Below are 12207 nucleotides of genomic sequence, written 5' to 3'. Positions count from 1 at the left end.
AAGCATGGTCAAGATTACATAAAAATAATTGCAGTCCCAGGAGTCTCCCACTTCCTTGTTTTATTATCCTGCTACTGTGACATGCTATTTTCACTACGCTAGACATGCTATTTTCACTACATCTGTCTACACTAGACTATAAACTCCTTGGGGCTGGGACCTTGTCTTTTAAAATACCATGCACATCTGTGACGTTATAGTCTTCAGTTTTTATATATCAGCCCCTCAAACCCACCTAGACAATGAGATTTTCATTGAACGGGAAACCACTGCCCAAATTTAGTACAGGCAGTCCCCGGGTTACGTACAAGATAGGGACTGTAGGTTTGTTCTTAAGTTGAATCTGTATGTAAGTCAGAACTGGCGTCCAGATTCAGCCGCTGCTGAAACTGATCAGTTTCAACAGCAGCTGAATCTGGACGCCAGTTCTGACTTACATACAGATTCAACTTAAGAACCCCAGGCTCCGCGGCTTTGCTCTGCTTTGCTCCCCGTCCCCCTGGTCTGCAGACCAGGGGGACGGGGAGCAAAGCGGCGGAACACGCGGGCAGCGGACAGCCCAGACGCATCTGGGCTTTCCGCTGCCCGCGTGTTCCGCCGCTTTGCTTCCTCTCCCTGGTCTGCTGGAGACCAGGGAGAGGGAGGGCCCCGTTCGTAACTGCGGATCCGACATAAGTCGGATCCGCGTAACTCGGGGACTGCCTGTATGCCCAAAATGTAGGCCTTGTTTACTATTTTTTTGAAAGGCTAACATTAATGGAAATGTTGGCTCAAAATGCAAGGAACATCAGAACATAAAATGGCCAGACTGGGTCAGACCAACAGTCCATCCAGCCCAGTATTCTGTTTGCCAACAGTGGCCAATGCCAGATGCCCCAGAGGGAGGAAACACAACAGATAATCCTCACGTGATCCCTTCCTTGTCACCCACCTCCAGAGAAACAGAGGCTAAGGACACCATTCCTACCCATCCTGTCTAATAGCCATTGATGGACTTAACCACCATGAATTTATCTAGCTCTTTTTTGAATCCTGTTAAAGTCCTATCCTTCACTGCATCCTCTGGCAAGGAGTCCCACCTAGTGACTGCACCTAGTGAAGTAAAACTTCCTTTTGTTTGTTTTAAACCTGCTGTCTATTGATTTCAATTGGTGACCCCTAGTTCTTATATTGTGGGAATAAGTAAATAACTTTTCCTTATTCACTTTTTCCACACCAGTCATGATTTTATAGACCTCTGTAAAGGAAAATCTTTATAATTCTCCAGGGGAAGATATGAGATTATAGCTGAAAGACAGAAAATTAGGCCAGTGCATGCACCAGAAAGTGAAACTGTCCAAGCAATTTTTTTTGGTTCAAGCTAACTGGCATGCACAAAAGTAAACTGAATCAATTATCATAATGAAATGATTTGTAAAATTCCTTCAGTTTCTGTCATGTAGGGGGTTAGATAATGTGGGTAATTTTATGAAGATAATTTTTTAACTAACTATATCACTTTTAACATTTACTTTGCTGAAAGTATGTTGAGTTCAGATGTGCTGTTTTCTTGTGCCTGCAGGGAATTAAGGACTCCATTTGGGGGATATGCACAATCTCCAAGCTGGATGCCAGAATCCAACAGAAAAGGGAAGAACAGAGAAGAAGGAGAGCAAGCAGTGTGCTTGCCCAACGGAGAGCTCAGAGTGAGGAGCGGAAACTAGAGAAGTGAGGAAAGGAGCTTAAGTGTTAAATACTAGCAAATTTGCTTGTGCCCTCTCAGTCCACCATCAGGCTAGGAGACAAAAAAAAATCATTTATAAGCAGAATGGTTCTGAATATGACCATGGAGGTCCTAAATGATTGGAAAAATTGAAAATCACACTGAATTAGGACCAGTCTGCAAGATTTGTCTGTATGTGTGATATTTCAGAGTAATCCAGGTAGGAGGGAATTTGAGGAGAATGGGTATTTGACATTTACACTGCTATTTCCCTCTGCACATATGCAAATTTTCATACCTGCCGCTCCATATATTGAGCTGAAAATACACTCCTTAATAGCAGGGACTTACTAACTGAAAGACAATGTAGTAAGAATTTCTCTGAAATACTTTGTGATTAAAATTGGATTTATGAGCCAATTTTCATTGAAACAGACAGGTAACAAATGCAAAATGTGTTAAAGGAAATACACTCTGTAAACAAGACACCAGTGGCAGTCACTTCCACAAGATATCATCAAGATGTCACTGAGGCCAAGAGCATAGCAGGATTCAAAAAAATGTACATGGTTAATGACAGGGTTGAAAATAAAAGGGTTCTTCAAGTGATTGCTCATGCATATTCCAATATGCATATATGGTGTGTCCAATTGTCAAGACTTTTCCCTAGTGGGACCCTTTGGGTCGGTTTTGGTGTCCCCTGTGGTGATGCCTTGCAATGTTGTATGCATACCTTTGCCAACCCAACTCCCACTTCAGTTCCTTTTTTCTGCAAATGACAGTCGTTGCAGCTTCTGATTTCTTGCTTCACAAATAGTCAGTCTCTAGCATAGCATACTTGTGTTGGTTTTGTTGTTTCTCGATTAGTTTGTTCAATTTACTTAAAGTAGTTAGCTTGGGATGTGTGTATTTCCCTCTCCTATTGTTCATGCTCCTGGGGCATGCAGTGGCCCAAGGGTTTCAAACAATGTGCAAAGTGTGGCAAGCATATGCCCAGAGGAGATCTTCTCTCCACCTGCTTTTGAAGTGTCTTGGAGAGGGTCACCTGTCTGATAAATCCCCTGCAGACACACTATACTTAAGCTGCAAACCAAAATGGAGAGGGACCAGCGGCTTATAGTGATCCTTGTGGAGTTGGCACTTAGACCTCAGCCAGCAACTCCAGTGCCATAGTGCGCATTGCGCCAGCCTCATTGGTGCCATGCCTTGAAGAGCAGAATTGGCACGGTTTCCCGGCACTAAAAATGGGGTTGTCCTCTCTGAACCAGTCCCATTCCCTAGTACCATGCAAGAAGAGGACAACGGATGAGGCTGTTTGCCCTCCAGAAGATCTAGTAAGGCTCTGGAATCAGCCTGTACTGCGCCCAGCCTACCAGGGCAGAATACTTCTTTCCTAACACTGTTGACTCTGGCCCCACAGGCTGGTCCATTGAGCCTGGTATTGGAGGATTCCCCGGTGTGAGTGGTAGTGGAGGAGGACTCCATGCTGGACATGTTTGGGGCTGCACGGGACCTCATTGGTGGTGACAGTAACATTTGAGGCGCAGCACCTTCCCTCAGTGGCACCGGTCTACATCTGCATTCATGGTACCATTAGCGTCAATGCATGGGCCCTGTCAGGCACCAGTGGCTCTGCCTTAGACACAGACTATGGCTCCACAGCTTGCCCCAGCACCGGTGTCATCTTTGGCACTGTGAGAAGCCCACTGCTGTGAGTGTCCGCACCCGTTTGTCTTGACACTGGTCTCTATCTCCAAGCAACCATTGGGGCCCAAGACTAATTTTTGAGGGTGCATCTGAGGGCATCTGTCTGCTCCTTTTGAGAATCATCTATCCCACTTTTGCTGAGCCTGGGCCCAGATGACGTCAGACTGCTAGGTTCTGAGCACAGTGGGAGTGGAATATTCTGTCCAATTCTGTATCCTCTCCTCCTCCTGCCCCCTTACCTGTCCCTCTTCAGAGACCCTTCTTACAAGCAACTCCTTATCCTGCAGGTGACGTCACTTCTCACGCAGGATGATGATAGAGGAGGTCCAGCAGGAATTCAGGGGCAAAGGATTTTACTACTGGCACTTCCTTATCTCAAAGGTCAAAAGGGGTCTGTGCCCCATACTGGATTTCAGAAACCTGAATGTGTTCATACGAAAGCTCAAGTTTCGCCTTGTATCCCTGGCCTCACTCATTTCCTCACTGGATCCAGGGGATTGGTACACTGCCCTCGATATCAAGAATGCACATTTCCATATCTCCACCGCCATTTCCTCTGTTTTATGGTACAGACCATCGTTACCAGTTCAGTGCTGCCCTTTTGGCCTGGCCATGGTGCCTAGGGTTTTTGCAAAGTGCATGGCTGTGGTGGCCATGTTCCTGCACAGGAACTGGGTGCAGGTCTTCCTGTACCTGGACAACTGGCTGATCAAGGGCTGGTCACTGCATCAGGTGCTTGAGTATATGGAACTGGTCAAGGCTATGTCGTCCCATCTGGGCCTGCTCCTCATTGTGCCACGCTCATTCTTATGCAAAGAATCGAGTTCATTGGGGCCCTTCTCAACTCCAGAGATGGTCTTGACCACTTGGTTACCATGCTGCTGGCAATGCTGCCATCCTTTGTCTGGTGGATGCAGCCCTAGATAGTGTGTGCTGGGGTCCTGTTTGCAGGCCCAGAGAGAGGTCACCCTGGTGATGGATGCTTAGACATGGGGGCACACCTAAACGATTTGCAAACAAAGACTATGGTCTTGCATGGAAATGATGTTGCATATCAATTTCCAGGAACACAGGAGAGTCCTGCTTACTTGCCAGGTGTATCTGCCTCACCTACAGGGCAAGTATGTCATTGTGATGAGCGACAAGAACACATTGATGTTTTATATCAATTGACAGGGTGGTGCTTGTTCCTCTCACCTGTGCCTGGAGACCATCTCCCTCTGGGATCTTTGCATTTCTCACGATGATCACATGCAAACCTTGTACCTTCTGGGCATGTAAAACAACCTTGCAGATCACCTCAACTGGCCCTTCCAAATCCCACGAGTGGTCCTGGATCACCTCAGCTGGCCCTTTCAATTCCTCGATTTGGTTCTTTAGGGCAGATGTGCCTCTCCAGTTTCCAAGGGTGGGGTCATCCCCATGTGGACCTGTTTGTGACCTGCCTAAACAGAAAGTTCCTGTGGTTCTGCTCCTTTCAGGTCAACAGTCCCTATCAGATACTGCTTCATCCATGACAGGTGGAAAGTATCTACATCTCCCCACCAGTGCTGTTAATACCTAGGGTTCTCCTCAAAATTCGACAGGACAGAGTGGACGCAGGAGTTCAATCAGCTGTGCCACGTGAACCTGAACTCCAAGCCACCTTGAACTCCAAGACTCAGACTCGGTCAGAGAAGTTTTAATAAGCAGCCGCAAACCCTCTACTTACCTTGCCAAATGGAAGAGGTTCTCTTTGTGGTGCCTTGATAAGGTACTCTTTCCCAGCAGGCCATGTTTCCCTTGCTTCTGGACTACCTCCTTCGCTAAGATCTGTCTGTCTCATCTATTAAAATATATCTGGCAGCTATTCAGGAGTGAAGTTTCCTCTTCAGGGATCTGGTGGTGGGTTGTCACCTTAAGGGTTTGGATTGGCTTTGCCCTCAGGTTAAGCAGCCATTATAATCAATGAACTTGAATTTGATGCTCTCTTGAGTCATGGCCCCCTATTGGGACCCTAGCTACCTGCTGAATAGTCAGCCTCTTATAAAGTGGCCTTCCTGGTAGGTATTGCTTCTACCAGGGTGCAAGCCCTTACCTCCAAGCCTTACCTTATACTGTTTTCTATAAGGATTAGATGCAGTTGTGCCCCCATCCATTCTTTATGCCCAAGATGGTGTTGCCTTTTCACGTCAATCAGGATCTTTTTCTCCCTGTCTTCTTCCCTAAACCCCATGCCAGGACAGAGATACGGAATTACACTCCCTGGATGTAAGGTGTGCCCCTGCTTTCTATATTGCATGCACTAAACCATTCTGCTGGTGTGACTGGGTGTGCATACCCTGCAATGAAGCACATGGGGTTGAGACTAGGGTTGTTAAAATGTGGTTAATTGACTAGTCGATAGGCACTTCCGCATTCCTCCTTTGAAATGTACAAGAGCCTCTACTGGGGCTCTTGTATATTTCAAAGGAGGAATGTGGAACTCCGCGTACAGCCTGGGGCTAGCGGGTAGTCTCTCCAGCTGATCCCCGGTTCCGGGGAAATGCCATGGGAGCCTGGGATCAGCTGGGCAGTCCGCAGCTGACCCCAGGCACCATGGCGCTGCCCCTTTGAAACGCCAGAGGCGGTGTTTTAAAGGAGCAGCTGCCGCACATTGGGCCATACTACTCTGTAACCAGGGTTGCTTATGGAATCGGTGTTACCCTGAGACAAGAGAATATTTACAGACCCTAGAGACAGTTGGAGACACTGCAGCTGAGTAGGTGGCGTCATCACTAGTCAATGCAGCTTTTAATCTCTGTTGTGTAATGCATGAAGGGCCTCCTGATTCTTCTTCGGTTGATGTCCCCGTGAGTGCTCCACTGTTGGTGACGAGTGATTCCTGGACTCGCAGTTCAGAGCTTTTTCCTAGCAGATGATTGTTGGGCTGCACACGCGGAGGAGGTGCTTTGCCCCATTGACTGTTTGGTGCTTCGCGTGCTCAGCTGTCCTCTTCTCCCCCTCCCTCTTCCAGTTCCTCTCTAACAGCCCTCAGTTGCGGACGGAGCTCCTATCTCTCTTGCCCCAGGGGCTTGTTCCCTTCACACAGTTCTTGTTACTATGCTTGTTTTTTTGTTACTGTTTCATCATTGTTAATTGATTCCTTGTTACAACTTTATTTCTTTAAAAAAATGTTTTTCCCTGGTCCGGTCCTAACGGACCGCTTCAGCGGCAGCAGCTCTGATTTCCCTCATGCTCCACTTCATTTGTTCTCTCCCTTTGCTTCCCCATTTAAAGAAAAAAAAAAGAAGAAGAAGAAGAAAGAAGACAGCCTGAGCTTCATCAATACTCTACCATGCCTGGCTCTCATGTAATGTCTTTGAAAAATGAAAATGTCTCCAATGTAATCCCATGCTAGTTTTGGATAGGCACAATTCTTGATTAAGATGGTTGGGGGAGGCATGTGACCGAGAACTGTGGCTCCGTATGATAATATTTGAAAGGGCTCTGTGGCCTTCCGAAGAGCCCCAACTCACTTTAAACTCAGTGAGACGTGAAACACAGATCCGTGTCTGCCTTGCTCCATAAACTCTGTAGGGCAAAAGTCTCTCTGGCGAGATGACTACCTGTAAAGCCGTCCCCCAGATTGGATACCGGGGATGTGCTGAGTACATCAGCTAAGCTGGCGACGAGACCTTTATCAGGCACCGCCACAGCCACACCCTGCACTGTCTCAGGGTTGGCACATTCATCAGTGGCACCAGAGAGACCATGCTGACAAACCATGGCACCACCGCAACCCAAGCCCACCAAGCCACAGGATCCAGCCTGTGGACCACCCTGCCTGAACCCTCAGGCACACGCAGCTGCCGCGTTTATTCACCTGGTGCCGGGAATGAGCACAGAACCTCCTGCCAAACTACCCTGCAAGTCCTCAGGACCACCTCCTGCCAAGCTGACACCTACAAGGAGGTCCCTCCCACCGGAGGCTGCAGCACAGGCGCAGCAGGCTAATTACTTAGTGCAAACAGAAGCCAATTGCACAATAGTAGCTGAAACCTATAGCATTCAGCCAAACTCTCCCCTCCTCTCATTCGAGGGTCCCCCTCTGTCAGCTTGTTCCCCATGCCTATCTTCACACTGCACTAGACCTCCGTTGACACATGAAAGCGCTGTAGTTACTGAATATGAGCAGAGGAATGTTTTTTCTTGGCAGCATTCCTCCCCAGCTACATCTTGTCAACTTCAACATTATCATGAAAGACTTCACTATTCACAGTGGTACCTGGACTGGCAATATCCCCCTCTAGATATTACCCTCCCTGGGGGGCAGTGTAGGACTACTGGGAACCCAAGAGACACCGCTCCATGAGTACATCTGCATCACCGAGGAAGCTTCCAGCAGCCTCTCCACCCCAAACCCTGCTGACTTCAGCAGAATCAGAAGAGGCGGAAAAGGGCCAAATTCCTGCTGAGAAATAGCATCACACAAGCCCAACAGGCCTTTGAGGATAATCCATCTCCATGTCTCGATGAGGCTGTAATACCAGAAGTCACACATTCTACAGACGACTTGAAACAGTTCCAAGAGCTTTTTAAAAGAGTAGTCACCAGCCAAGAGGTTCAGCTCTAGGAGGTAAAAGAGAAGTGGATCCTAAAGGGAGCAGGAAAGAATCCATTGATCATCCTTCATGTAAGAACAAATGATATGGCTAGATTCTTGCTGGAACGAATCAAGGGAGACTATGCCAGGCTGGGGAAGAAGCTTAAGGAAATCGAAGCTCAGGTGATCTCTAGGAACAGGCGGAATCCCACTAAAGAAGGGCAACTAAGATGTGACAGGATTATGATGCACAGTAGATGGCTCAGGCAGTGGTGCTATAAGGAGGGCTTTGGGATGTATGGTCACTGGGAGGCATTTATGGACAGAGAACTGTTCTCTCGGGATGGACTTCACCTAAGTAGGGAGGGAAATAGACTTCTAGGATGGAGGCTGGCTCAACTGATTAAGAGAGCTTTAAACTAGAAATTTGGGGGAGATGGTTGGGAGATGTCCAGGTAATCTCTACGCCGGATTTTAGCATTGAGAGGGAGGAAAAAGAAGTCAGAAAAGATATAGCTGGGGGTAGGAGAATGGACATGAAGAAGGGTAGCGTAGATACTAGTCTAATAGGTCATATTGGAGGTACAACATCTATGCCAAATTGGGTAAAGAATGTGAGTGAGGCCAAACAGCAAAAATTAAGATGTTTGTACACCAATGCGAGGAGCCTAGGTAACAAAATGGAGTAACTAGAGCTATTGGTCCAGGAAGTGAAACCAGATATTATAGGAATAATAGAAACATGGTGGAATACTAGGGATGACTGGAGTACAGGTATTGAAGGGTATGTGCTATTTAGGAAAGACAGAAATAAGGGTAAAGGTGGTGGAGTCGCATTGTATATCAAAGATGAGGTAGATTGTAAAGAAATAATAAGTGATGGTATGGAGAAGATAGAGTCTTTCTGGGCAAAAATCATATTGCGGAAGAAAACTATCAGTTCCTCCGGGATAGTGTTTGGGGTGTGTTATAGACTACCAGGATCTAATTTGGATATGGATAGAGACCTCTTTAATGTTTTTAATGAAGTACAGGACTATGTAGCACTTTAAAGACTAACAAGATGGTTTATTAGATGATGAGCTTTCGTGGGCCAGACCCACTTCCTCAGATCAAATAGTGGAAGAAAATAGTCACAACCATATATACCAAAGGATACAATTAAAAAAATGAACACATATGAAAAGGACAAATCAAATCAAATCAAAATAGTTGTCCTTTTCATATGTGTTCATTTTTTTAATTGTATCCTTTGGTATATATGGTTGTGACTATTTTCTTCCACTATTTGATCTGAGGAAGTGGGTCTGGCCCACGAAAGCTCATCTAATAAACCATCTTGTTAGTCTTTAAAGTGCTACATAGTCCTGTATTTTGTTTCAGATACACCAGACTAACACGGCTACATTTCTAGCACTATTCTTAATGAAATAAATACTCATGGAAACTCTGTAATCATGGGAGACTTCAACTTTCCAGCTATCAATTGGAGAACAAGTGCTAGTAATAATAATAGAACTCAGATTTGATAGCCGATGAATTCCTTCATCAAGTAGTTGCTGAACCAACAAGGGGGAATGCCATTTTAGATTTGGTTTTGGTGAGTAGTGAGGACCTCATAAATGAAATGGCTGTAGGGGACAACCTTGGCTCGAGTGATCATGAGCTAATTCAGTTCAAATTAAATGGAAGGCTAAACAAAAATAAATCTGAGACTAGGGTTTTTAATTTCAAAAGGGCTAACTTTAATAAATTAAGGAAATTAGTTAGGGAAGTTGATTGGACTAAAGAATTTATTGATCTAAAAGCAGAGGAGGCCTGGGATTATTTTAAGTTAAAGTTGCAGAAGCTATCAGAAGCCTGTATCCCAAAAAAGGGGAAACTATTTAAAGGCAGGTATTTTAGACCAAGCTGGATGAGCAAGCATCTCAGAGAGGTGATTAAGAAAAAGCAGAAAGCATGTAAGGAGTGGAAGATGGGAGGGACCAGCAAAGAAAGCTACCTTATTGAGGTTAGAGCATGTAGGGACAAAGTGAGAGGCTAAAAGTCATGTAGATTTGGACCTTGCAAAGGGAATTAAAACCAATAGTAAAAGGTTTTATAGCCATATAAATGGGAAAAAAAACAAAAAAAGAAGTGGGACCGCTAATTACTGAGGATGGAGTAGAGGTTAAGGATAATCTAGGCATGGCCCAATATCTAAACAAATACTTTGCATCAGTCTTTAATGAGGCTAATGAAGAGCTTAGGGAGAAAGGTAACATAACAAATGAGAATAAGGATATGGAGGTAGATATTACCATATCCAAGGTAAAAGTCAAACTTGAACAGCTTAATGGGAGTAAATCGGGGGACCCAGATAATCCTCATCCAAGAATATTAAAGGAACTGGCACGTGAAATTGCAAGTCCATTAGGGGAAAAAAGTGATCCGGGTAACTATAGGCCTGTTAGTTTGACATCTGTAGTATGCAAGATCTTGGAAAAATTTTTGAAGGAGAAAGTAGTTAGGGATATTGAGGTTAATTGAAATTAGGACAAATTACAACATGGTTTTATAAAAGGTAGATTGTGCCAAACCAACCTGGTCTCCTTTTTTGAGAAAGTAACAGATTTTTTAGATAAAGGAAATGCCGTGGATCTAATCTACCTCGATTTGAGTAAGGCATTTGATACAGTACCACATGGGGAATTATTGGTTGAATTAGAAAAGATGGGGATCAATATGAAAATTGAGAGGTAGATAAGCAACTGGTTAAAGGGGAGACTACAGCGGGTCATACGGAAAGGTGAACTGTCAGGTTGGAGGAAGGTTACTAGCGGAGTTCCTCAGGGATCAGTTTTGGGGCCAATTTTATTTAATCTTTTTATTACTGACATTGGCACCAAAAGTGGGAGTGTCCTCATAAAATTTGCGGTTGACACAAAGTTGGGAGGTATTGCCAATTCAGAAAAGGATTGGGATATCATACAGGAAGATCTGGATGACCTTGTAAATTGGAGTGATAGCAATAGGATGAAATTTAATAATGAGAAGTGTAAAGTTATGCATTTAGGGATTAATAACAAGAATTTTAGTTATAAGCTGGGGACACATCAGTTGGAAGTAACGGAGGAGGAGAAGGTCCTCGGAGTCCTGGTTGATTATAGGATGACTATGAGCCGCCATTGTGACATGGCTGTGAAAAAGGCTAATATGGTCTTGGGATGCATTAGGCGAGATATTTCCAGTAGGGATAAGGAGGTGTTAGTGCCGTTATACAAGGCATTGGTGAGACCTCATTTGGAATACTGTGTGCAGTTCTTGTCTCCCATGTTTAAGAAGGATGAATTCAAACTGGAACAGGTACAAAGAAGGGCCACTAGGATGATCCGAGGAATGGAAAACCCTGTCTTATGAAAGGAGACTCTTAACCAAAAGAAGGCTGAGGGGAGACATGATTGCTCTCTTTAAATATATTAGAGGGATAAATACCAGGGAGGAAGAGGAATTATTTAAGCTTAATACCAGTGTGGATACAAGAATGAATGGATATAAGATGACTAGTAGAAAGTTTAAATTTGAAATTAGAGGAGTGAAGTTCTGGAACAGCCTTCCAAGGGAAATAGTGGGTGCAAAAGTCCTATCTGGCTTCAAGACTTAGCCAGATAAGATTATGAAGGGGATGGTTTGATGAGATAACATGATCTTAGTAACTAATTGACCTTTCATTATCAGTGGTAAATAGACCAATGGAGGGATGATAGGAGTTACTATAGACAACTTTTCCTGGGTGTCTGGCTGGTGAGTCTTGCCCACATGCTCAGAGTTTAGCTGATCACCATATTTGGGGTCAGGAAGGAATTTTCCTTCAGGGTAGATTGGCAGAGACCCTGGAGGTTTTTCGCCTTCCTCTGTAGCATGGGGCACAGATCACAGCTGGAGGATTCTCTGCATCTTAGGGTCTTTAAACTATTTGAAGGCTTCAATATCTGAGTTATAGATGAGAGGATTCTTCCAGGAGTGGATGGATCATATTCTGTGGCCTGCGTTGTGCAGGGGGTCAGACTAGATGATCATAATGGTCCCTTCTGACCTTAAGGTCTATGAGTCTATGAGAAGCAGCATCGTCTCTTAAAGGACATTCACCCGTCCTCTCAAGGAAAGATTGCATTACCTATTGATGAGGCAATAATGGAAGTATCTATTTGGTGGATACCCGCCTCTGTGCATCCAAGCTGCAAAAAAACGAAGA

At 44.9% G+C, this 12207-nt stretch overlaps 1 protein-coding gene across 1 annotated transcript in view; it reads left to right on the top strand.

The window, feature by feature from the left end:
• Positions 1-12207, top strand: part of LOC142824431 (etoposide-induced protein 2.4 homolog) — an 84769-nt gene that overhangs the window by 13137 nt on the left and 59425 nt on the right. Inside the window, exon 3 of the mRNA XM_075916376.1 lies at positions 1562-1707. Within this exon, the coding sequence (XP_075772491.1) occupies positions 1562-1707 (146 nt within the window). The remainder of the gene's footprint in view (positions 1-1561; positions 1708-12207) is intronic.

This window comes from Pelodiscus sinensis, unplaced genomic scaffold, assembly GCF_049634645.1.
Source record: "Pelodiscus sinensis isolate JC-2024 unplaced genomic scaffold, ASM4963464v1 ctg35, whole genome shotgun sequence".
Taxonomy (NCBI): domain Eukaryota; kingdom Metazoa; phylum Chordata; order Testudines; family Trionychidae; genus Pelodiscus; species Pelodiscus sinensis.
Note: the sequence above shows the minus strand (reverse complement) of the source record. Positions and strands in the feature narration are given on the sequence as shown.